Raw genomic sequence first — 27,381 nt, forward strand, 5'->3', positions numbered from 1 at the left:
TTTTGTTAAAGATACTTTTAAAAAATCTTTATTGAACAAAAACATTTGACGCACACACACTGCGTAGTCTGCAAAAGGGTTTTCACGTAAAAAAATAAAACTTTGCATGCATGCTTTCCGGCGGACTGTGTAAACTGACTACACCGTGAAAGGGGGTGTGTCCTTCTGAGTCACCTTGCAGTCTGTGTAATCTGATCTTTCCTATTCTATACAAAATGATTACATTTTATATATTTATCTTATTATTTTTTATTTTTTTTGATCAATTTACTACTATTAGGAATAATTAAATATAGGATACTACCCTCTCCCATCCCCCCGTCTCATCACTCCACCCCTGGCATATAACAAAAAGGCAAGACAAACAACAAACAACCAACCTCTATCACTTTCTCATCCTGCCGAAGCCAGCTAATCGTTTAATCATGTGATCTCAGTTTAGGGGGGGGGAGGATCAAAGCTCAGGCAGAGCTGCTGATTGGCTGGATCTGCCTGAGATCGCCCCCTAGATATGGAATGTTGGGAAGCCCAGCCTTGTATACATTTCTTATCAGAATGATGGAAAAATCGATCGTCGCACATTAAAAAGGAAATCCTCACCCGTTGTACTTTCCTCAGTTTGGCACTGGCCAGAGCCGCAGCCAGCCCAGAGGCGGGGCTATCCTCGTACACCACCCCGCCTTGGCTTCCTCCGGCTGGGAGGGGAGGGGCGGGTGGCGGGGTAGCTCCTGTTGGTGGTGGAGGACCCGGTGGCGGTGGAGGCGGGGGCCCACTAGCTGGCGCAGGTAACACCCCGATGGAAGCTACCATAGAAGTTGATGAAGGGTGACCAGGTGGAACCATGGGACCTTAGGAAAGAAGAGAAGAAAAACAGGAACCGTTATATAACCTCTTCAGTAGGAGGACTGGAGAACATTACACCATCAACTGACCAAACTATAAGGACCGTTATATAACCTCTTCAGTAAGAGGACTGGAGAACATTACATCAACTGACCAAACTATAAGGACCGTTATATGACCTCTTCAGTAGGAGGACTGGAGAACATTACATCATCAACTGACCAAACTATAAGGACCATTATATGACCTCTTCAGGAGGAGGACTGGAGAACATTACATCATCAACTGACCAAACTATAAGGATCGTTATATAACCTCTTCAGTATGAGGACTGGAGAACATTACACCATCAACTGACCAAACTATAAGGATCGTTATATAACCTCTTCAGTATGAGGACTGGAGAACATTACACCATCAACTGACCAAACTATAAGGACCGTTATATGACCTCTTCAGTAGGAGGACTGGAGAACATTACACCATCAACTGACCAAACTATAAGGACCGTTATACGACCTCTTCAGTAGGAGGACTGGAGAACATTACACCATCAACTGACCAAACTATAAGGACCGTTATACAACCTCTTCAGTAGGAGGACTGGAGAACATTACACCATCAACTGACCAAACTATAAGGACCGTTATGGATCTGCTGATTACCAACAATACAGACCTGATCACGGATGTGGAAATTCGGGGCAATTTAGGTAACAGCGATCACAGGTCAATTGGCTTCAGTATAAATCACACAGATAGGAAACATAAGGGGAATACAAAGACACCAAATTTCAAAAGAGCCAATTTCCCTAAACTACGAACCTTCCTAGAAGATATAAATTGGGATAAAATCTTAGGAACAAAGAACACGGAGGAGAGATGGGTTCACTTTAAGAGCCTATTAAACAAGGGCATTAGCCAATGCATCCCATTGGGTAATACATTTAAAAAAGAGCCAGCAAAAGTCCTGGATGGCTTAACTCCAATGTAAAAATGCATATAAAATCAAAAGGGAGAAGACCTACAAAAAATACAAGGCTGAGGGATCATCATCAGCATTCAGACTTTACAAAGAATGCAACAAGAAATGTAAGGGTGCAATCGGGGCGGCTGAGAACATGAAAGACACATAGCGGAGGAGAGTAACAATAATCCCAAGAACTTCTTTAAATTTATAAACAGTAAAAAAGGAGGACAGACCACATTGGCCCCATCAAGAACGAGGAAGGACATCTGGTTACAAAGGATGGGTAGATGGTGAAGGTATTGAATTTATTCTTCTCCTCAGTCTTCAGGGGAATGAGGGGCTTCAGTAACCAAAACTGCAGTGTTTATCCTCATGACACATCACAGGAAGCCCCTCCATGGCTAACAGAGGACAGAATTTAAATTAGACTTGGGAAACTCAACATATCATATAATAAATCACAGGGGCCAGATGGCTTGCACCCGAGGGTACTTAGGGAACTCAGTCAAGTAATTGCCAGGCCATTGTTCCTAATTTTACTGACAGTCTACTGACTGGAATGGTACCAGCTGATTGGAGAAAAACCAATGTAGCGCCAATATTTGAAAAGGGGCCCAAAATACATCCCTGGGAATTACAGACCAGTCAGCCTAACACCAATAGTATGTAAGCTTTTGGAGGGAATGATAGGGGACTATATACAAGATTTTAGTAATGAGAACGGTATCATTAGCAGTAAACAGCATGGATTCATGAAGAATCATTCTTGCCAAACCAATCTATTAACCTTCTATGAGGAGGTGATTTGCCATCTAGATAAAGGAAGGCCCGTAGATGTGGTGTATCTAGATAAAGGAAGGCCGGTAGATGTGGTGCATCTAGATAAAGGAAGGCCGGTAGATGTAGTGTATCTAGATAAAGGAAGGTCCGTAGATGTGGTGTATCTAGATAAAGGAAGGCCCGTAGACGTGGTGTATCTAGATAAAGGAAGGCCCGTAGACGTGGTGTATCTAGATAAAGGAAGGCCCATAGACGTGGTGCATCTAGATAAAGGAAGGCCGGTAGATGTAGTGTATCTAGATAAAGGAAGGTCCGTAGATGTGGTGTATCTAGATAAAGGAAGGCCCGTAGACGTGGTGTATCTAGATAAAGGAAGGCCCGTAGACGGGGTGTATCTAGATAAAGGAAGGCCCGTAGACGTGGTGTATCTGGATAAAGGAAGGTCCGTAGACGTGGTGTATCTAGATAAAGGAAGGCCCATAGACGGGGTGTATCTAGATAAAGGAAGGCCCGTAGACGTGGTGTATCTGGATAAAGGAAGGTCCGTAGACGTGGTGTATCTGGATAAAGGAAGGTCCGTAGACGTGGTGCATCTAGATAAAGGAAGGCCCGTAGACGTGGTGTATCTAGATAATGGAAGGCCCGTAGACGTGGTGTATCTAGATAAAGGAAGGTCCGTAGATGTGGTGTAGCTAGATAAAGGAAGGTCCGTAGATGTTGTGTATCTGGATAAAAGAAGGCCCGTAGACATGGTGCATCTGGATAAAGGAAGACTCGTAGACGTGGTGTATCTAGATAAAGGAAAACCCATGGAGGTGGTGCATCTAGATAAAGGAAGGCCCATAGATGTGGTGTATCTAGATAAAGGAAGGCTCGTAGATTTGGTGTATCTAGATAAAGGAAGGCCCGTAGACGTGGTGTATCTAGATAAAGGAAGGCCCGTAGACGTGGTGAATCTGGATAAAGGAAGGCCTGTAGACGTGGTGTATCTAGATAAGGGAAGGTCCGTCCGTAGACGTGGTGTATCTGGAAAAAAGAAAGGTCCATAGACGTGGTGCATCTAGATAAAGGAAGACAAATAGAAGTGGTGTATCTAGATAAAGGAAGGCCCGTAGACCTGGTGCATCTAGATAAAGGAAGGGATAGGGAAAACTGCCGCTCCTGGTGAGCACACCTAAGGCAATCACTGTCCACTCAAGAACCAACGGGTGCCGGCAATGCACGAAGCATGCAAAGGAAGGAAAGTATATGGACAGCCGCACTCCAATGTCTAAAAAAGATGTGCCCTTTATTGGGTAAAAAGAAAATGCACTACAAAAAACAGCATACAGTGGGAAAAAACAGCTGACGCGTTTCACATTGAACAATGACTAAGCATTGAGGTTCAATGTGAAATGCGTCAGCTGTTTTTTCCCCACGATATGCTGTTTTTTGTAGTGCATTTTCTTTTTACCCAATAAAGGGCACGTCTTTTTTAGACATTGGAGTGCGGCTGTCCATATACTTTCCTTCCTTTGCATAGATAATGGAAGGTCTGTAGACGTGGTGTATCTGGAAAAAGGAAGGTCCGTAGACGTGGTGTATCTGGAAAAAGGAAGGTCCGTAGACGTGGTGCATCTAGATAAAGGAAGGTCCGTAGACCTGATGCATCTAGATAAAGGAAGGTCTGTAGACGTGGTGTATCTAGATAAAGGAAGGCCCGTAGACCTGATGCATCTAGATAAAGGAAGGCCCGTAGACGTGGTGTATCTAGATAAAGGAAGGCCCGTAGACGTGGTGTATCTGGATAAAGGAAGGCCCGTAGACGTGGTGTATCTGGATAAAGGAAGGTCTGTAGACGTGGTGTATCTAGATAAAGGAAGGCCCGTAGACGTGATGTATCTAGATAAAGGAAGGCCCGTAGACGTGGTGTATCTGGATAAAGGAAGGTCTGTAGACGTGGTGTATCTAGATAAAGGAAGGCCCGTAGACGTGGTGTATCTGGATAAAGGAAGGCCTGTAGACGTGGTGTATCTAGATAAAGGAAGGCCCGTAGACGTGGTGTATCTGGATTCTGCACACAGTTCCCCATAAATGTTAACTGTACAAAGTAAGGTCCGTTGGCATTAGCCATAGGGGGAGTACATGGACCATAGGGGGAGTACATGGACCATATGTTTACAAGGGACGAGTTCAGAGGGTGGTGATAGATTGGGGAGTACTCGGAATGGTCGGGGGGGGGGGTAGTGGGGTCCCCCAGGATTCTGTGCTGGGACCAATCCTATATAATTTGTTCATAAACGACATGGAGGAGGGGTAAGCAGTGCAATCTCTGTATTTGTGGACAATACTAAGCTAAGCAGAGCAATAACTTCTCCGCAGGATGTGGAAACCTTACAAGAAGATCTGAACAAATTAATGGGGGGAGGGGCAACTACATGGCAAATGAGGTTCAATGTAGAGAAATGTAAAATAATGCATTTGGGTGGTAAAGATCTGAATGCAATCTATACACTGGGGGTAGAACCACCTCTGGGGGGATCTAGGATGGAAAAGGACCTGGGGGTCCTAGTAGGCTCAGCAATAGGGGAGGGAGGAGCTCAGTATGGGGGAGGGAGGAGCTCATGTATGGGGGAGGGAGGAGCTCAGGTATGGGGGAGGAGGACATCTGGGGGAATCTAGGATGGAAAAGGATCTGTGGGAATATTAGTGATGAGGAAAGGTTATGAGCACTGAACTTATTCTCTCTTGCAGAAGAGACGCTTGAGAGGGGAGATGATTTCAATGTACAAAATACCGTACTGGTGACCCCACAATAGGGAGAAAGGGGAGTTTAATAAGACATGTGGCCACTCATTAAAATTAGAAGAAAAGAGGTTTAACCTTAAACTACGTAGAGGGTTCTTTACTGTAAGAGCAGCAAGGATGTGGAATTCCCTTCCACAGAGTAGCCTTGTGAGTCAAGTCAGGGACTGAGCTGGTCAGCAGGGTGAAACTTGAGGAGTATCAGGAGTGCCAAGCTAGGGACCCAGCAGGGAAGCGGGGGAGACGCTTGAGGAGTATCAGGAGTACCAAGCTAGGGACCCAGCAGGGAAGCGGGGGAGACGCTTGAGGAGTATCGGAAGTTCCAAGCTAGGGACCCAGCAGGGAAGCGGGGGAAACGCTTGAGGAGTATCGGGAGTACCAAGCTAGGGACCCAGCAGGGAAGCGGGGGAGACGCTTGAGGAGTATCGGGAGTACCAAGCTAGGGACCCAGCAGGGAAGCGGGGGAGACGCTTGAGGAGTATCGGGAGTACCAAGCTAGGGACCCAGCAGGGAAGCGGGGGAGACGCTTGAGGAAGTTACCACCGCAAAGCTTGGAGGAGCTCCAGGGATAGAGACAGTGAATCAGAGGGTCTAGTGAGAGGTCGGGAGCTCAGTGTTGAAGAACAACAAGGAGTGATTGTAGTCAAGCAGAAGGAACTGTTATGTGTGACTAAGGAACTGTTAAAGACTGTTGCCGTAGGAGACGGCATTCCTGCATGAGCAGATGTGGCGCCTTCCTTGGGCCTTTCCCTGCTGTCCTCCCATTGAAGTCTCGGAGTCTGACAATTGAATGTGCAACTACTTAAAAGGTGTCCTGGCCCTAACCCTCTCTCCCCCAAAAATACAAAAAGAAATAAAACCTCCAAGAAGTGTCTGGCGCCCACCATCTTTGCACCCACTATGCCTCACAACCCCCCACATACAGAAGGAGGTCGGCTGTCTTTGGCCTTAGAGGTCCTCATTAGACTGAAAGAGGCTAAAGACTTTGCCACATTTATTTTCAGGTTTTTGAAGTTACAGAAATGTATTTCCATTGGGATTTTATTACTATTGTGTGGTCATTGGGACAGGAAGTGAGGGGAAATCTCTCCACTGGAAGCACAGACAACGATAACAACCGTCTAGCAGGTAACCCTTTCCTTGCTGTGGCCAAAAAAATTAGGGTTGTCCCGATACCGATACTAGTATCGAGACCGATACCAAGCATTTGCCCGAGTACTTGTACTCTGGCAAATGCTCCCGATGCTTCACCCGATACTTGTACAGTCAGCAGTGATCAGTGCGTGGGGAAGTTACAATCACCGATCACCGCTGTATAGATTTAAAAGTAATTTCTCCGCTTCTCTCTCCCCCCAGCGCACACGGACGCTTGTAACTCCCCCACACACGATCACCGCTGACTGTCCCGTGTCCTCCTCCAGCCCCCCTCCGTTTTGCTGCAGTCTTCCTCCCTCCATGTCCCCCACCGTGTTTCTCTCTCCCTCCGTGTCCCCCCCTGTTTCTCTCTCCCTCCGTGTCCCCCCCTGTTTCTCTCTCCCTCCGTGTCCCCCCTGTGTTTCTCTCTCCCTCCCTGTATCCCTCCGTGTCCCCCCTATGTTTTTCTCTCCCTCCGTGTCCCCCCCATGTTTCTCTCTCCTTCGGTGCTCCTCCTCCACCCCCTGGAACTGTCAGGATTCGCATAACTGAAACATTGTAAACTGTGTTTATGAATGTAGAGAAGCCGCTGTCTTCTCTCCATTCATTTTCAGCGCAACTGAGGCTGCTGAGAAAGAGACTGGGGAACATGTGTCCCTAGTCCCTTTCTCTGTCTCAAAGGGGAGATGTCAGAGGTCTGTTAAGACCCCCGATATCTCACCAAAGCCCCCACAACAGGGCTGAAAAAAAAAGAATAACAACAATTATTATAGAAAATAATAAAATAAATTAAGAAAAAACACACTGACACGGTCCACCCCCCCCCTTTAAAAAAAATAAAGCATTATAAATAAATAAAAAATTGTACAAAATTAAAAAAAAATTGTTAAAGATAAAAAAAAAAAAAATACTGACACATGTGCCGCTGTCACATTAACAAAAAGTATCGGTATTCGGTATCGGCGAGTACTTAAAAAAAAGGATCGGTACTTGTACTCGTTCTTAAAAAAGTGGTATTGGGACAACCCTTAAAAAAAAATGAAGCTAAAATTTTACATTAACAGGAATGAAAAAACATTTTAAAGCCCAAATTGAAATGGGGATGAAGACAGAACACGCAAATTTTTTTGGGAAAAAATATACTTCAATTAATAAAAAAAAAAAAACTAAACAGTAAAGTTAGCCCAATTTGTTTTTGTTTTAATGTGAAAGATGATGTTACGCCGCGAGAATCGTGATCCATGTTCTAAGCAAAAAAAAAAATCATGATTCTCATTTTAGCGCAGAATCGTGCAGCTCTAAGAGATCTACAACAGATAAATGGTAAACCAAATTCCAGAGGTTCCTTGAAGCACATTACAGAAATGGAAGCCAACATCAGCCTGGCTGGACAGACACACAACAGTTTTTTTTGTTATCCCCTCATACCAAAGGTCAAGAAAACATGCCATGCTGTATTAATACACGTACGGAAACACATGTACTTACTTAGGTGGGAAATGGCAGATAAGGTCAAGCAATGCGTGGTCCTCTTGGACAAATGGATGTCAGATACAGCAGCGTAAGGAGGAGGTAGTGCGACAATGTGTGAGGACAGCTGTGGAGCGTGGGAGGAAGGATGGAACGCTTGGGTGGGGGTCAGGGTTCCGGTACGGGTGGTGGTCAGGGTTCCGGTAGGGGTGGCGGTCAGGGTTCCGGTAGGGGTGGCAGTCAGGGTTCCGGTAGGGATGGAAGTCAGGGTTCCGGTACGGGTGGCGGTCAGGTTTCCGGTAGGGGTGGCGGTCAGGTTTCCGGTAGGGGTGGCGGTCAGGTTTCCGGTAGGGATGGAGGTCAGGGTTCCGGTAGGGGTGGCGGTCAGGGTTCCGGTAGGCGTGGCGATGACGGACATTTGAGCTAGAGGTACAGTTTCTAAGCAGGACAGAAAGGAACGCTCGGCGGCTCTAAAGTGGGATCTTGGATTTGGAGGGGCTTGTGGTTCTTCTCCTCGGTCATCTAGGTCTAGTTGAGATAAGTAGGGTTTTTGGAGCGTTTTGTCGGAGCCTCCCTTCCTCCTGACATTCTGAGGATCGGGAATCGGAGAAAGCATCGTCGGAATTGGAGACACACTTTGGTTGAGCGCCGGTGACGCCACTGAGACAGCGGGAGAGGAAGAACGGGAGGAATAGGTCACAGATGGAGACCGGACAGTCTGAAGAGAAGCAAAGGGGGAATGGGTGCCAGAAACAGGGGGTGGGGACAAGGAGATTTGTTTGACGCTTCGCGACAGGGTCCCATTGGTTGGCCGTACTGGAGAAAAGGCGGAGCCTTGGGAAGGCTTGTTTCCGGGAAGGAACTGGGAGGAGTCACCACTGGGGGGGATGTGAGCGGGTTTATAAGTAGCTCCGGGAGCAGCGGGAGAAGCCGTAGAGATGACTTTGGCATAGGAGGGTGGCGGGAAGACACCAGAGGCAGAAGCAGCTCCATAGTTACTATAGTCTGGAGGAGGAGACTGGGAAGGAGAGGAGGACACATTTATCTGAAGGGTGGAAACTAAAAAGAAGAAAGAAAAAAAAATGGGAAAAAAAACAGAAATGAAGAAATAAGACGAGCGGGAACTGAAAGATGGAAACAGAAAATCAAAGATGGCAGCATGCACAATGGTCGTTAGTACAAATTGGATGCAAATTAAACGACTTTCCTCCATAACCAATCACAATGGATCAAAGAATCCCGAAAAATCCAAGAACTTCGACTGGCAGATTACACAATACAAGAGGAATCCGCAATTACCTTAAAGTGGACCCAAACAGTCAACTCCTCGTATTCTTTATCACTCAAAGTGTTTTCTTTATAAAGTGCTAGAAATACCTGTCGATCCTGCCAGGAATCTTGGGAGCTGGCAAGTTTCTGAGAACTTTGCAGTGTTATTATTCCTCTATGAACTACAGAATACCCTCCAGTCCTGCCCCAGGGGGACAATGCTGCCCTCCATAGATACAGTACAGAGGTCTCTCCGACACTACAGAGGGTGGACAGAGGTCTCTTCGACACTACAGAGGATAGACAGAGGTCTCTCTGACACTACAGAGGATGGACAGAGGTCTCTCTGACACTACAGAGGATGGACAGAGGTCTCTCACACACTACAGAGGATGGACAGAGGCCTCTCCGACACTACAAAGGATGGACAGAGGTCTCTCCGACACTACAGAGGATAGACAGAGGTCTCTCTGACACTACAGAGGATGGACAGAGGTCTCTCCGACACTACAGAGGATAGACAGAGGTCTCTCCGACACTACAGAGGATGGACAGAGGTCTCTCACACACTACAGAGGATGGACAGAGGCCTCTCCGACACTACCAAGGATGGACAGAGGTCTCTCCGACACTACAGAGGATGGACAGAGGTCTCTCACACACTACAGAGGATGGACAGAGGCCTCTCCGACACTACCAAGGATGGACAGAGGTCTCTCCGACACTACAGAGGATGGACAGAGGCCTCTCCGACACTACAGAGGATGGACAGAGGTCTCTCACACACTACAGAGGATGGACATAGGTCTCTCACACACTACAGAGGATGGACAGAGGTCTCTCCGACACTACAGAGGATAGACAGAGGCCTCTCCGACACTACAGAGTATGGACAGAGGCCTCTCCGACACTACAGAGGATGGACAGAGGTCTCTGCAACACTACAGAGGATGGACAGAGGTCTCTCCAACACTACAGAGAATGGACAGAGGTCTCTCACACACTACAGAGGATGGACAGAGGTCTCTGCAACACTACAGAGGGTGGACAGAGGTCTCTGACACTACAGAGGGTGGACAGAAGTCTCTCCGACACTACAGAGGATGGACAGAGGTCTCTCCGATACTACAGATCTCCGACACTACAGAGGATGGACATAGGTCTCTGCAACACTACAGAGGATGGACAGAGGCCTCTCCGACACTACAGAGGATGGACAGAGGCCTCTCCGACACTACAGAGGATGGACAGAGGTCTCTCCGACACTACAGATCTCCGACACTACAGAGGATGGACAGAGGTCTCTCTCCGACACTACAGAGGATGGACTGAGGTCTCTCCGACACTACAGAGTATGGACAGAGGCCTCTCCGACACTACAGAGGATGGACAGAGGTCTATGCAACACTACAGAGGATGGACAGAGGCCTCTCCGACACTACAGAGGATGGACAGAGGCCTCTCCGACACTACAGAGGATGGACAGAGGTCTCTCCGACACTACAAAGGATGGACAGAGGTCTCTCTGATACTACAGAGGATGGACAGAGGTCTCTCCGACACTACAAAGGATGGACAGAGGTCTCTCACACACTACAGAGGATAGACAGAGATCTCTCTCCAACACTACAGAGGATGGACAGAGGTCTCTCACACACTACAGAGGATGGACAGAGATCTCTCTCCAACACTACAGAGGATGGACAGAGGTCTCTCCGACACTACAGAGGATGGACAGAGGTCTCTCACACACTACAAAGGATGGACAGAGGCCTCTCCGACACTACAGAGGGTGGACAGAGGCCTATCCGACACTACAGAGGATGGACAGAGGTCTCTCACACACTACAAAGGATGGACAGAGGTCTCTCCGACACTACAGAGGGTGGACAGAGGTCTCTCACACACTACAGAGGATGGACAGAGATCTCTCTCCAACACTACAGAGGGTGGACAGAGGCCTATCCGACACTACAGAGGATGGACAGAGGTCTCTCCAACACTACAGAGGATGGACAGAGGTCTCTCACACACTACAGAGGATGGACAGAGGTCTCTCCGACACTACAGAGGATGGACAGAGGTCTCTCACACACTACAAAGGATGGACAGAGGCCTCTCCGACACTACAGAGGGTGGACAGAGGTCTCTCACACACTACAGAGGATGGACAGAGATCTCTCTCCAACACTACAGAGGGTGGACAGAGGCCTATCCGACACTACAGAGGATGGACAGAGGTCTCTCCAACACTACAGAGGATGGACAGAGGTCTCTCACACACTACAGAGGATGGACAGAGGTCTCTCCGACACTACAGAGGATGGACAGAGGTCTCTCACACACTACAAAGGATGGACAGAGGCCTCTCCGACACTACAGAGGGTGGACAGAGGTCTCTCACACACTACAGAGGATGGACAGAGGCCTCTCCGACACTACAGAGGATGGACAGAGGTCTCTCCGACACTACAGAGTATGGACAGAGGCCTCTCCGACACTACAGAGGATGGACAGAGGTCTCTCTGACACTACAAAGGATGGACAGAGGTCTCTCCGACACTACAGAGGGTGGACAGAGGTCTCTCCTACACTACAGAGGATGGACAGAGGTCTTTCCGACACTACAGAGGGTGGACAGAGGTCTCCCCGACACTACAGAGGATGGACAGGGGCCTCTCCGACACTACAGAGGATGGACAGAGGCCTCTCCGACACTACAAAGGATGGACAGAGGTCTCTCACACACCACAAAGGATGGACAGAGGTCTCTCACACACTACAGAGGGTGGACAGAGGTCTCTACGACACTACAGAGGGTGGACAGAGGTCTCTCCGACACTACAGAGGATGGACAGAGGCCTCTCCGACACTACAAAGGATGGACAGAGGTCTCTCACACACCACAAAGGATGGACAGAGGTCTCTCACACACTACAGAGGGTGGACAGAGGTCTCTACGACACTACAGAGGGTGGACAGAGGTCTCTCCGACACTACAGAGGGTGGACAGAGGTCTCTACGACACTACAGAGGGTGGACAGAGGTCTCTCACACACTACAGAGGGTGGACAGAGGTCTCTACGACACTACAGAGGGTGGACAGAGGTCTCTCCGACACTACAGAGGGAGGACAGAGGTCTCTCTGACACTACAGAGGGTGGACAGAGGTCTCTCACACACTACAGAGGATGGACAGAGGTCTCTCCGACACTACAGAGGATGGACAGAGGTCCCTCCGACACTACAGAGGGTGGACAGAGGTCTCCCCGACACTACAGAGGATGGACAGACATTGGTGGAAGACCATTGGCCATAAAAACCTTCCCGTGGACACGGCAGATCTGTTCGCTCTTTTAGGGATGTTTGTTTTTATGCCTCACCAAGAGACTGGCCACTTCATGGCGACTGCATTTAATGACTCCGAGCGAACAGATCTGTGTACATGGGAACTATGGAATAACTATACTAACATGATGGCCCACTGAGCCATGATAGAGTTATGGATCGCGTCATTGGTCGCCGTGGGATGGTGCGCACGCGCGGTCACGTACAGAGCCATCTTTGTAGTGTTCAAATTGTCTCACAGAAAGCATGGCTCTGCACATGGCCGTTTGCACACGTCACTACTGATATTCTATTTGAATGTATACATGTCTGTGATTGGTTCTTTTGAAAGAGTACAAATGTCTGATTGGCTGTTTTGTGAAGACACCGCCTTCTTTTGTTACTCATGTTGACAGTATAAATAAAAGCAGCTGCTGATGCTAAAGAGGACTCTGCTAAAGCTCAACATGATACCAGGGTCTGTGTTACCGAGAGATACCCCAGCATTATACAAGAGAGCAATATTTTCTATTGTGAATAAAATAGGATTCCTCCATATAGACCCTTTATTACTAGAGGGGTCTTCATCAGGAGGAAGGAGGTCCTGATTCATCTATATAGATCTTTATATCACTAGAGGGGTCTTCATCAGGAGGAAGGAGGTCCTGATTCCTCTGTATAGATCTTGCTATCACTAGAGGGGTCTTCATTAGGAGGAAGGAGGTCCTGATTCCTCTATATAGATCTTTATATCACTAGAGGGGGTCTTCATCAGGGGGAAGGAGGTCCTGATCACCCTATATAGATCTTTATATCACTAGAGGGGTCTTCATCAGGAGGAAGGAGGTCCTGATTCCTCTATATAGATCTTTATATCACTAGAGGGGTCTTCATCAGGAGGAAGGAGGTCCTGATTCCTCTATATAGATCTTTATATCACTAGAGGGGTCTTCATCAGGAGAAAGGAGGTCCTGATTCCTCTATATAGATCTTTATATCACTAGAGGGGTCTTCATCAGGGGGAAGGAGGTCCTGATTCCTCTATGTAGATCTTTATATCACTAGAGGGGTCTTCATCAGGAGGAAGGATGTCCTAAATCCTCTGTATAGATCTTTATATCACTAGAGGGGTCTTCATCAGGAGGTCCCGATTCCTCTATATAGATCTTTATATAGATCTTTATATCACTAGAGGGGTCACCAGATCTATATAGATCCTTAGTGAGACCTCATATAGAATACGGTGTCCAGTTCTGGAGATCTCACTTACAGAAAGCTATTGATAAGGGAAAACGAGTCCAGAGACGGGGAACAAAAATGGTGAAAGGTTTTGGGGGATAAAACATATTGACAGCGACTTGAGGAAGTTACTATGAACAGTCTGGAGGGAAGAAGGGAAAGGATGGACACAAGTGAAAACTTTAAACCCAAGGAAAGGGGTGATGGAAGTTCTGGTTGGTGGAATTTTCAATATGAAGATAAAATGAAGAATACAACTAGAGAAGGAAAGTTCAAACCTAACTGTAGAAAGTGATCTGCAATATATGAAAATCCTCTTCTCGGGATTTTGGACATTTTCATATAGAAGTTCTTCCTGGGAGCCGATAACAGATAACCGATCGATCGATACCGATCGATACCCCTAATCATGATAAAGCCGACCTCCCCGTGCCTCTTTGGTTCAGTTTGACTGGTGACTGACCTCTGAGCTAATTCCCAAATGTCCCCCCCTGTCTGGTCAGAAATATCTCTTGTTGGACAGGTGCAGGTGGGTGGGGCTTAGAAGTCAAGGTGATCGGAGGTGGGGAGTAAAGGTAATAGCAGAGACATCCTCCTCTTAGTGACCTCTGACAATGAAGAGTTAACCTCTGAGTAAAGCTAAATCAGTATCCAGGAGACAGAATATTCAGATTCTTCCCCAAAAATGATTGTTACCCTTTTATCAAGCCCCGCCCTCAATAATCCCCAAATACTGTGTCCAGAGTAAGCCGTGTGTACTGCGCTTGGGTGAAGTCACCCCCTCGTCCTCTCAGCCTCTCGCCCCCTCGTCCTCTCACCCTCTCATCTTTTCACCCCCTCGTCCTCTCACCCCCTCATCTTTTCACCCCCTCGTCCTCACGCCTCCTCATTCTCTCAGCCTCTTGCCCCCCAACCCTCTCGCCCCTCACCCCCTCGTCCTCTCACCCCATCGTCTTTTCACCCCCTCGTCCTCACGCCTCCTCATTCTCTCAGCCTCTTGCCCCCCCACCCTCTCGCCCCCCTGTCCTCTCGACCCTCGCCCTCTCAGCCTATTGCCCCCTCACTCTCTCTCCCCCTCACCCCCTTGTCCTCGCGCCCCCTCACTCTCTCGCCTCGACACCCCCTCGTCCTCTTGCTCCCTCGCCCCCTCATTCTCTCAGCCTCTTGCCCCCTCACCCTCTCGCCCCCTCGTCCTCTCGACTCTCGCCTTCTCGCCCCCTCACCCCCTTGTCCTCTCGCCCCCTCACCCTCCGTCCTCTCGACCCTCGCCTTCTCTCCCCCTCACTCTCCCGCCTCCTCACCCCCTCGTCCTCTCACCGCCTCATTCTCTCACCTCCTCATTCTTTCAGCCTCTTGCCCCCTCACCCCCCGTCCTCTCGACCCTCGCCCTCTTAGCCTATTGCCCCCTCACTCTCTCGCCCCCCCTCCTGTCCTCGCGCCCCCTCACTCTCTCGCCTCCTCGTCCCCTTGTCCTCTCGCCTTCTCTCCCCCTCATTCTCTCAGCCTCTTGCCCCCTCACCCTCTCGCCCCCTCGTCCTCTCGACCCTCGCCTTTTCTCCCCCTCACTCTCCCGCCTCCTCACCCCCTCGTCCTCTCACCGCCTCATTCTCTCACCTCATTCTTTCAGCCTCTTGCCCCCTCACCCCCCATCCTCTCAACCCTCGCTCTCTCATCCCTCACTCTCTCACCCCTCACTCTCTCCCCCCCTCACCCTCTCATCCTTTTGCCCCTCACCCTCTCGCCCTCTCGTCCTCTCGCCCCGTTTGCGGGGATACTTTGTGTAGTGATAGGATCAGGAAACATGAATACAAAAGCAATGACAGTCCAGCATTCTTGTAAAGGAACACCCCATTGGTGCAAACACACATGCACACACCCCAGAGCGGGCCACCACTTGCCTGTGGTCGAAGTCCTCCTCTCCAGGGTCTCTTGGCGCTGTTGCTGCTCCATCATCTGCCTGCACAATGACATAACAAACCATTTATATTGTATGAAAGGAGCAAAAAAAGAATCATAATCAGTTGAAAGGCAACAAATCCCCAAAACAGAAACCTCACATATTGCAGATTACCGATCCTTAGATGTGACGGTCGCATTTGTTTTGTTTTTCCTTCAGGCTAAGAACATTTTCAGCAAGTGCAGGATAATACTTGTTGGTCCTGCCAGAAATGTAGTGCCCTTTCCACTTCCTCTAGGCTACACTGGAAGCAAAACAAGCTTATCTTTGTTCTGCAAACTACTATTCCCAGCGCCCCCTTGTAATGGTGATTACAAAGGCAGACATGTTTGAAATCCAGCCTGGGTGACAACTATGGCTCCATCCATAGAGACAGCGGGGTAAAGCATAGCCAACCAGGAGCAGGAAGTGCGTTCTTCGCAGGATTACCTGGTAAAAAAAAAAAAGAAAACAAATGCAACCACCTCATCTAAGGACCGGCAGGCTGCAATACAGGGAGGACCGGCTCTAGGAGAGGTCTCTTTAAATTGCAGTCTTGCAGCATGTCCTTATCACCACTAGGTGTCCCTGTCTGTCCTTCGAGGATCATTGCACGAGTTCTTAGTGACAATCTATCTTCCAGGTGACATTCAGAAGGACTTAGATACCAGAGACGGGGGAAAAAAATCTGTAGTGAATTAAATTAGACAATCGTCTCTCTGGATTCGATTGAGCGAGGAGTAATCCACACAGTGCCCATTCTTCCTCCTCCCTCTATGAGAACGTCAGAGAATGCCAAAGAGCGTCGGAAAACGTCAGAGATCATCGCAGAGCATCGAAAAACATCGGAGAGCGTCGGAAAATGTCAGAGAACGTCGGAAAACGTCAGAAAATGTCAGAGAACGTCGTAAAAATGTCAGAGAACGTCAGAGAGCGTCGGAAAACGTCAGAGAGCGTCGGAAAACGTCAGAGAACATCGGAAAACGTCGGAGAGTGTCGGAAAACTTCGGAGAGTGTCGGAAAACTTCGGAAAATGTCAGAGAACGTCTTGAAAATGTCAGAGAACGTCGGAAAACGTCAGAGAACGCCGGAAAACGTCAGAGAACGCCGGAAAACGTCAGAGAACGCCGGAAAACATCAGAGATCATCGGAGAGCATCGAAAACGTCGGAGAGCGTCGGAAAACGTCAGAAAATGTCAGAGAACGTTGAAAAATGTCAGAGAACGTCGGAAAACGTCAGAGAACATCGGAAAACGTCAGAGAACATCGGAAAATGTCAGAGAACGTCGGAAAACGTCAGAGAACATCGGAGAGCATCGAAAACGTCGGAGAGCATCGGAAAACGTCAGAAAATGTCAGAGAACGTCGAAAAATGTCAGAGAACGTCGGAAAATGTCAGAGAATATCGGAAAACGGCAATGAATGTCGGAAAACGTCAGAGAGCGTCGGAAAACGTCAGAGAACTTCGGAAAATGTCAGAGAACGTCTTGAAAATGTCAGAGAACGTCAGAGAACGTCGGAGAGCGTAGGAAAACGTCAGAGAGCGTCGGAAAACGTCAGAGAGCGTCGGAAAACGTCGGAAAACGTCAGAGAGCACCGAAGAGCGTCCAAAAATGTCAGGGAGCATCGGAGAGCGTCGGAAAACGTCAGAGAGTGTTGGAGCTTATTGAAGGCCTCTCTGGATCCTCTAGCATCAGATCCATGTATGGTGATCTTGGCCTAGGGTGGAACTCCGGGGGAAAATCACATGTCTACATAATCTAGACATCTCCATCAGCGAGATCTCCAGATTCCCAGGATCACCAACACTCGATGGTGGAAGGATTGGACACCTGACCATAACACCTATATGAACTTGTAGGATATCTCAAGCCAAAACCTTGGCCATTAATATCGAGTTCCTCCCTTTTCTGGGAAGGCTTTCCACAAGATGTGGGAGGGTGTTGTGCCCATATGTGAGGTCAGGGACTGTTGTTGGATGAGACGACCTGGCTCACCATCGGTGTTCCAATTCACCCCAAAGGTGATCAGTGGGGTTGAGGTCAGGACTCTGTGCAGGACACTCGAGTTCCTCCACACCAAACTGGTCACACCAGTATGGAGCTGGCTTTGTACATTGGGGGGGGGGGCACAGTCATGGTGGAACAGAAAAGGTTAGAAGAGCACAATTGTCTCCAATGTGTTTGTATGATGGAGGATTCCCGGAACCCTTCACTGGAGACCCCTGAACTCCGTCATGGGGGGGGGGGGGGGGAGCGGAATGAATGGAGGATAATGATTGGAGGACAGTGATTGGAGGACAATGATTGGAGGACAATGATTGGAGGACAATGATTGGAGGATATGGAATACTGGATGCCAATACACATCTGTATGTTCCCTTCTTTTTGGCGCTCCGGATTCCGCGCACATCCGCAGACAGCGGCGAGAAGGCGAGGGCGGAATGTGTCTAAATTTAACGTGTCGGGAGAAGAGTTTATTTTAGGAGGGAAGTGAGAGGAGCCGATGGGGAAGTTGTGGAGAACTGTAATTCCAAAATTCCAAACCCGACCACACACCCGACGTGCCATGAAATATTCATTGTTTGATCAGATTGGCGACGGCCGGCGGGGGAGGGGAGCTCAGGTGATCAGCTGACAAACGCGAGGAATACGGGGAGAGAGATAAGTGGGAAATAATTAAAGAGACAAAAAAGCGGGACTTTTAAAGTGAAAAAATCTGATTATCACAAAGTATAAAATATATCATTTTTTTTTATAACAAGTTTAAAAAGAAGAGTGGTAAAAATTATCTCATAGACATGTGAGAGGGACGGGGAGAGAGGGATGAGGAGAGGGGGCGGGGAGGGGAAGGGGAAGGGGAGGGGGGACGAGGAGAGAGGGGGACGAGGAGAGAGAGGGACAAGGAGAGAGAGGGACAAGGAGAGAGAGGGACGAGGAGAGAGGGGGACGAGGAGAGGGGGTGGAGCATGCTCGGCCCAGGGATAGGCTTTTCTATTTAAGGAGAATGAAGTGAGACTTTGCATAGCCTGGAATGTATTTGCACTGAAAGTCCAATCAGGCTTTAAAAGGCCTCCAGGGGCGGGAGGGGGGACAACAAGAAGAGGGGGATGAGGAGAGAGGAACGGGGAGGAGAGGGATGAGGAGAGAGGGGCGGGAAATGGAGGAGGAAGGGGAAAGGGGGACGAGGAGAGAGGGAAGGGGAGGAGAGGGGGAAGGGGAGGAGAGGGGGAAGGGGAGGAGAGGGGGACGGGGAGGAGAGAGGGACAGGGAGGAGAGAGGGACAGGGAGGAGAGGGGGACAGGGAGGAGAGGGGGACAGGGAGGAGAGGGGGAGATGGGGAGGAGAGAGGGAGATGGGGAGGAGAGAGGGAGATGGGGAGGAGAGAGGGGGAGATGGGGAGAGAGGGGGAGATGGGGAGAGAGGGGGACGAGGAGAGAGGAGACGAGGAGAGAAGGGGAAGGGGAGGAGAGGGGGAAGGGGAGGAGAGGGGGACGGGGAGGAGAGAGGGAGACAAGGAGAGAGGGGAACGAGGAGGAGAGGGGGAAGGGGACGGGGAGGAGAGAGGGACGGGGAGGAGAGAGGGAGACGGGGAGAGAGGAGACAAGGAGAGAGGGGGACGAGGAGAGAGGGGGACGAGGAGGAGAGGGGGACGGGGATGAGAGAGGGACGGGGAGGAGAGGGGGATGGGGAGGAGAGGGGGAGATGGGGAGAGAGGGGGACGAGGAGAGAGGGGGAAGGGGAGGAGAGGGGGAAGGGGAGGAGAGGGGGACGGGGAGGAGAGAGGGAGACAAGGAGAGAGGGGAACGAGGAGGAGAGGGGGAAGGGGAGGAGAGGGGGACGAGGAGAGAGGGGGACGGGGAGGAGAGAGGGACGGGGAGGAGAGAGGGAGACGGGGAGAGAGGAGACAAGGAGAGAGGGGGACGAGGAGACGAGGAGAGAGGGGGACGAGGAGAGAGGGGGACGAGGAGGAGAGGGGGACGGGGATGAGAGAGGGACGGGGAGGAGAGGGGGATGGGGTGGAGAGGGGGAGATGGGGAGAGAGGGGGACGAGGAGAGAGGGGGAAGGGGAGGAGAGGGGGAAGGGGAGGAGAGGGGGACGGGGAGGAGAGAGGGAGACAAGGAGAGAGGGGAACGAGGAGGAGAGGGGGAAGGGGAGGAGAGGGGGACGAGGAGAGAGGGGGACGGGGAGGAGAGAGGGACGGGGAGGAGAGAGGGAGACGGGGAGAGAGGAGACAAGGAGAGAGGGGGACGAAGAGAGAGGAGACGAGGAGAGAGGGGGACGAGGAGAGAGGGGGACAAGGAGGAGAGGGGGAAGGGGAGGAGAGGGGGAAGGGGAGGAGAGGGGGACGGGGATGAGAGAGGGACGGGGAGGAGAGGGGGAGGAGAGGGGGAGATGGGGAGAGAGGGGGACGGGGATGAGAGAGGGACGGGGAGGAGAGGGGGAGATGGGGAGAGAGAGGGACGGGGAGGAGAGGGGGATGGGGAGAGAGGGGGGACGAGGAGAGAGGGGGGATGAGGAGAGAGGGGGGATGAGGAGAGAGGGGGGATGAGGAGCATGCTCAGCCCGGGGACAGGCTTTTCTATTTAAGAAGTTGGGCGTGCTCACCTCCTCTGTATCTCCATTTCATCCGGCGAGGGTCCATTCTGGATGCTGGGGGCTGGGCGCTGAGCTGCGGGACCTGAGGAGGAAGAAAGGAGTCCCAGGTTACATCCCAAGTACAGGAGAGGAGACTTTACAGTGAAGGAAAAAACCGAGTACTGAACCCTAACACTGATCCCAACACTGAACACTAAGAACGTTACCAATTAGAGATATTACAGGCCACATGGAGTCAGATGTGGAAGGTGTCTGGGGTGCATGAGATCTGGGGTCAGGGGTGGATGGGGTCAGGGGTGGATGGGGTAAGAGGTGGATGGGGTCAGGGGTGGATGGAGTCATGTGTCAGGGGTGCATGAGGTCTGGGGTCAGGGGTGTATGGGGTCAGGGGTGGATGGGGTAAGGGGTGGATGGAGTCAGGGGTGGATGGGGTCAGGGGTGGATGGAGTCAGGGGTGGATGGGGTCATGGGTGGATGGGGTCATGGGTGGATGGGGTCAGGGGTGGATGGGGTCAGGGGTGGATGGGGTCATGTGTCAGGGGTGCATGAGGTCTGGGGTCAGGGGTGTATGGGGTCAGGGGTGGATGGGGTAAGGGGTGGATGGAGTCAGGGGTGGATGGGGTCAGGGGTGGATGGAGTCAGGGGTGGATGGGGTCATGGGTGGATGGGGTCATGGGTGGATGGGGTCATGGGTGGATGGGGTCAGGGGTGGATGGGGTCAGGGGTGGATGGGGTCATGTGTCAGGGGTGCATGAGGTCTGGGGTGGATGGGGTCAGGGGTGGATGGGGTCAGGGCCGCAGGGAGTTCTGGCTATTTTCCTAATTCATTCAATGAATTTCTAATCACAATGTAACATGAACCCGGCCAGGCTGACCTGGAAATCATTTTATCAGACGAGATTATTGCTGCATGTTAGTGGGCTCTCGAACTGAACATTTGTTACTATGGTGATACTTGGCGTCTAGTTCACTAGGCGGACATCTTTATTTCTTCATAAAACAAGACGGCCCACACCCCAGGTTCAACATAAAGACTCGGCTCACCACCAGCATAAACCCGTCCCACAACAGGGTATGGAGTCCCTGCCTGACCTCCAACTCCACAAAAGGTCCCAGAAGTGCAGCAGAGTCTCAGCAGACAGGTGTGCAGCCCCACCCGTCACCCCCTGCCTCCTCCCTGCTGCCTTTTTCAGGTTCCACCCCTCACCCCCCTGCTACTTTCTCTAAGCTCCACTCCTCATCCCCCTCTCCATAGCCTCTTGCTGCCCTCCTTAGGCTCCACCCCTCACCCCCTGCCGCCTCTCTGCTGCCCTCTTCAGGCTCCACCTTTCCCCCCCTGCCTCCTTTCTGCTGCTCTCTATAGGCTCCACCTCTCATCCCCTGCTGCCTTTTTCAGGCTCCACCCCTTCATCCCCTGCTGCCTTCTTCAGGCTTAACCCTTTCATCCCCTGCTGCCCTCTTTAGGCTCCACCCTTCCTCCCCCTGCTGCTCTCTATAGGCTCCACCTCTCACCCACCTGCTGCCTTTTTCAGGCTCCACCCCTCATCCCCTTGCAGCCTCTCTGCTGCCCTCCACAGGCTCCACCCCTCATCTCCCTTCCGGCTCCCTGCTGCCCTCCTCATGTCCATCCCTCATCCCCCTGCCAACAGCTTCATGCTGCCCTCCTCAGGCTCCACCCCTCATCCCCCTGTCTTGTATATGAGAAGACAATTATCAATAAAGATTTGTGAGCAGAAATAAAAATCCTGAACTCCCATCACCACGATCTACAATACAGATCCCAACAAGAACATCGATCGTCTACAAAACGATCATTTTTGTAATGTGAGACGATTATCAACACAACGCCTGGAAATGATTCACCAGAGAAGTTCCCCTTTTATATCAGAAAATAAAAAACGACCCCAACAGAGAGGAGGGACGTCCCAAAACTAAGAGCCGATCGACAAAATACAGACAACAAACGATCGTAACCAGGAGAATATTCCCCCCCACACAACATGCAAAAATAAAATATCAGACGATCGGTCTTTAGAATCAATAAAAAAAAATATCAGACGATCGGTCATCAGAATCAATAATAAAATATCAGACGATCGGTCTTTAGAATCAATAATAAAATATCAGGCGATCGGTCTTTAGAATCAATAATAAAATATCAGGCGATCGGTCATCAGAATCAATAATAAAATATCAGGCGATCGGTCATCAGAATCAATAATAAAATATCAGACGATCGGCCATCAGAATCAATAATAAAATATCAGACGATCGTTCATCAGAACCAATAATAAAATATCAGACGATCGGTCATCAGAATCAATAATAAAATATCAGACGATCGGTCATCAGAATCAATAATAAAATATCAGACGATCGGCCATCAGAATCAATAATAAAATATCAGACGATCGTTCATCAGAACCAATAATAAAATATCAGACGATCGGTCATCAGAATCAATAATAAAATATCAGACGATCGGTCGTCAGAATCAATAATAAAATATCAGACGATCGGCCATCAGAATCAATAATAAAATAGACGATCGGTCATCAGAATCGATAATAAAATATCAGACGATCGGTCATCAGAATCAATAATAAAATATCAGATGATCGGTCATCAAAATCAATAATAAAATATCAGATGATCGGTCATCAAAATCAATAATAAAATATCAGACGATCGGTCATCAGAATCAATAATAAAATATCAGACTATCGTTCATCAGAATCAATAATAAAATATCAGACGATCGGCCATCAGAATCAATAGTAAAATATCAGACGATCGGTCATCAGAATCAATAATAAAATATCAGACTATCGTTCATCAGAATCAATAATAAAATATCAGACGATCGGTCATCAGAATCAATAGTAAAATATCAGACGATCGTTCGTCAGAATCAATAATAAAATATCAGACGATCGGTCACCAGAATCAATAATAAAATATCAGACGATCGGTCATCAGAATCAATGATAAAATATCAGACGATCGGTCATCAGAATCAATAATAAAATATCAGACGATCGGCCATCAGAATCAATAGTAAAATATCAGACGATCGGTCATCAGAATCAATAATAAAATATCAGACTATCGTTCATCAGAATCAATAATAAAATATCAGACGATCGGTCATCAGAATCAATAGTAAAATATCAGACGATCGTTCGTCAGAATCAATAATAAAATATCAGACGATCGGTCACCAGAATCAATAATAAAATATCAGACGATCGGTCATCAGAATCAATGATAAAATATCAGACGATCGGTCATCAGAATCAATAATAAAATATCAGACGATCGGTCGTCAGAATCAATAATAAAATATCAGACGATTGGTCATCAGAATCAATAATAAAATATCAGACGATCGGTCAGAATCAATAATAAAATATCAGACGATCGGTCATCAGACGATCGGTCATCGGTACCAAATTCCGGTTTGTTCTCCATCAACCAATCGATGAAACACTTCAGAGTCCTTCATAGAAACAAAGTACCAATCCATGGAATAAAAATCCCACCGATCACCGCCGATCGATCGCCGACAACACGGCAATCCCGAGAGAAATAGAAACATTACAAGAGAAGACGGAGCGCCGTCACACACGTATTGAGAGGAGACGATCGATCTCCGGCACCTACAAGACATCCGGCACAGGAGCAGGCAGTCCCAGTGGCACAGGCAGAAGCAGCGAACGATCCACTCTCTGCTGACCATGGGGCCCGGAACAATCCTCAATGGAGCCTATTCATCCCCAATCTACCGGACACAAGCAGGTTACAAAGGAGAGTAACCGAATCCTTCACCCAGGAGGAATCTCACCGAATAAATATTTCATGACAACTCTTCCAGCTCACCCATGAATGGCACCAGCCCCCCCTCCCCCCCCCCACCAACCATCCAACACCATCCGAGATCCAGGCGGATATTACAGACCATAATCCACATCTTCTGTATTCATCGAGAATCACTAAAACAGAAAATAACTAGAAACCCGGGGGGGGGTTTGAAGAAATGTCCCCCCAAACAGGAGACGGGCCAAACCTGGAGGTAAGAGAACTGGAACCCCCACCCATGACAGGGCCTTCACCCAGGACAGGGCCTTCACCCAGGACAGGGCCTTCACCCATGACAGGGCCGTCACACAGGACAGGGCCTTCACCCAGGACAGGGCCTTCACCCAGGACAGGGCTGTCACACAGGACAGGGCTGTCACACAGGACAGGACCTTCACCCAGGACAGGGCCTTCACCCAGGACAGGGCCATCACACAGGACAGGGCCTTCACCCAGGACAGGGCCGTCACACAGGACAGGACCTTCACCCAGGACAGGGCCGTCACCCAGGACAGGGCCTTCACCCAGGACAGGGCCGTCACACAGGACAGGACCTTCACCCAGGACAGGGCCTTCACCCAGGACAGGGCCGTCACACAGGACAGGGCCGTCACACAGGACAGGGCCGTCACACAGGACAGGACCTCCACCCAGGACAGGGCCGTCACACAGGACAGGACCTCCACCCAGGACAGGGCCGTCACACAGGACAGGGCCGTCACACAGGACAGGACCTTCACCCAGGACAGGGCCTTCACCCATGACAGGGCCTCCACCCAGGACAGGGCCGTCACACAGGACAGGGCCGCCAAACAGGACAGGGCCGCCACACAGGACAGGGCCTTCACCCAGGACAGGACCTTCACCCAGGACAGGGCCGTCACACAGAACTGGGCCTCCACCCAGGACAGGGCCTTCGCCCATGACAGGGCCTTCACCCAGGACAGGGCCTTCACCCAGGACAGGACCTTCACCCATGACAGGGCCTCCACCCAGGACAGGACCTCCACCCAGGACAGGGCCTTCACTCAAGGCAAGGCCCCCACCCAAGACAGGGACCCCACCCAAGACAGGGCCGCCACACAGGACAGGGCCGTCACACAGGACAGGGCCGTCACACAGGACAGGGCCTCCACCCAGGACAGGGCCGCCACACAGGACATGGCCGTCACACAGGACAGGGCCTCCACCCAGGACAGGGACTTCACCCAGGACATGGCTGTCACACAGGACAGGGCCGTCACACAGGACAGGGCCTTCACCCAGGACAGGGCCTTCACCCAGGACAGGACCTTCACCCAGGACAGGGCCTTCACCCAGGACAGGGCCTTCACCCAGGACAGGGCCTTCACCCAGGACAGGACCTCCACCCAAGACAGGGACCCCACCCAAGACAGGGACCCCATCCAGGACAGGGCCTTCACCCAGGACAGGGCCGTCACACAGGACAGGGCCGTCACACAGGACAGGGCCGTCACACAGGACAGGGCCGCCACACAGGACAGGGCCGCCACACAGGACAGGGCCGCCACACAGGACAGGGCCGTCACCCAGGACAGGGCCTTCACCCAGGACAGGGCCTTCACCCAGGACAGGGCCTTCACCCAGGACAGGGCCGTCACACAGGACAGGGCCGTCACACAGGACAGGACCTTCACCCAGGACAGGGCCGTCACACAGGACAGGGCCTTCACCCAGGACAGGGCCTTCACCCAGGACAGGGCCGTCACACAGGACAGGGCCTCCACCCAGGACAGGGCTGCCACACAGGACATGGCCGTCACACAGGACAAGGCCTTCACCCAGGACAGGGACTTCACCCAGGACAGGGCCGTCACACAGGACAGGGCCGTCACACAGGACAGGACCTTCACCCAGGACAGGGCCGTCACACAGGACAGGGCCTTCACCCAGGACAGGGCCGTCACACAGGACAGGGCCGTCACACAGGACAGGACCTCCACCCAGGACAGGATCTCCACCCATTACAGGGCCTTCACCCAGGACAGTGCCGTCACACAGGACAGGACCTCCACCCAGGACAGGACCTCCACATAGGACAGGACCTCCACCCAGAACATGGCCGTCACCCAGGACAGGGCCTCCACATAGGACAGGGCCTCCATCCAGGACAGGGCCTCCACCCAGGACAGGGCCTCCACATAGGACAGGACCCTCACACAGGACAGGACCTCCACCCAGGACAGGACCTCCACCCAGGACAGGACCTCCACCCAGGACAGGGCCGCCACACAGGACAGGACCTCCACCCAGGACAGGACCTTCACCCAGGACAGGGCCGCCACACAGGACAGGGCCGCCACATAGGACAAGACCTTCACCCAGGACAGGACCGCCACACAGGACAGGACCTCCACCCAGGACAGGACCTCCACCCAGGACAGGACCTCCACCCAGGACAGGACCTTCACCCAGGACAGGACCTCCACCCAGGACAGGGCCGCCACTCAGGACAGGGCCGCCACCCAGGACAGGGCCTCCACCCAGGACAGGACCTCCACCCAGGACAGGACCTTCACCCAGGACAGGACCTTCACCCAGGACAGGACCTCCACACAGGACAGGACCTCCACCCAGAACAGAACCCCCACCTAAGACAGGGACCCCACCTAGGACAGGAACTCTACCCAGGATAGGGCCTTCACCCAGAACAGAGCCCCCACACAAGAAAGGACCTCCACGAGGACAGGTACGCTCAGGGTTCAGATCTTCTTCCATTGGTAGAGTCATCAGAAGTCAGGGGAATCTTAGGGAATTTCTCAGCCACTCAGCTTTCAATCCTCCCAGTTCCCGTCCTCTATACACCCCATTATTATATCCTGCAGGACGCCACGAGAAGAACGCGCAGACCGCTGACAGCGGGAGAACCCATCAGACTTTTCATCACTCGCCGGGGGAGGAAATTCCAGAATTCAGATCTCCCCTCCTGAATTCTAACAATGATCACCTGTCACCCTCCACCATATATCTTCCTCATGGACTCCCAGATATACCGTATATACAAGATATGAGATATACCATATACACAACATAGGAGATATACCATATACACAACATATGAGATATACCATATACACAACACATGAGATATACAAGATATGAGATATACTATATACACAGCATATGAGATATAGAAGATACAGTATACGAGG

General features: G+C 50.6%; 1 protein-coding gene across 16 annotated transcripts in view; it reads right to left on the reverse strand.

Moving 5' to 3' along the window:
- Positions 1 to 27,381, reverse strand: part of EVL (Enah/Vasp-like) — a 125,861-nt gene that overhangs the window by 27,970 nt on the left and 70,510 nt on the right. For 12 of the 16 annotated variants that reach the window (XM_040333008.1, XM_040333006.1, XM_040333000.1 and 9 more), the window contains 4 exons: positions 20,360 to 20,432; positions 15,714 to 15,772; positions 7,999 to 9,039; positions 601 to 848 (listed from right to left, as the gene is read on the reverse strand). In XM_040333008.1, coding sequence (XP_040188942.1) covers positions 601 to 848; positions 7,999 to 9,039; positions 15,714 to 15,772; positions 20,360 to 20,432 — 1,421 coding nt within the window. The remainder of the gene's footprint in view (positions 1 to 600; positions 849 to 7,998; positions 9,040 to 15,713; positions 15,773 to 20,359; positions 20,433 to 27,381) is intronic. The other 4 variants (XM_040333010.1, XM_040333014.1, XM_040333011.1 and 1 more) reach the window with 1 other exon arrangement.

The sequence above is a fragment of the Rana temporaria genome, chromosome 13 (assembly GCF_905171775.1).
Source record: "Rana temporaria chromosome 13, aRanTem1.1, whole genome shotgun sequence".
Taxonomy (NCBI): domain Eukaryota; kingdom Metazoa; phylum Chordata; class Amphibia; order Anura; family Ranidae; genus Rana; species Rana temporaria.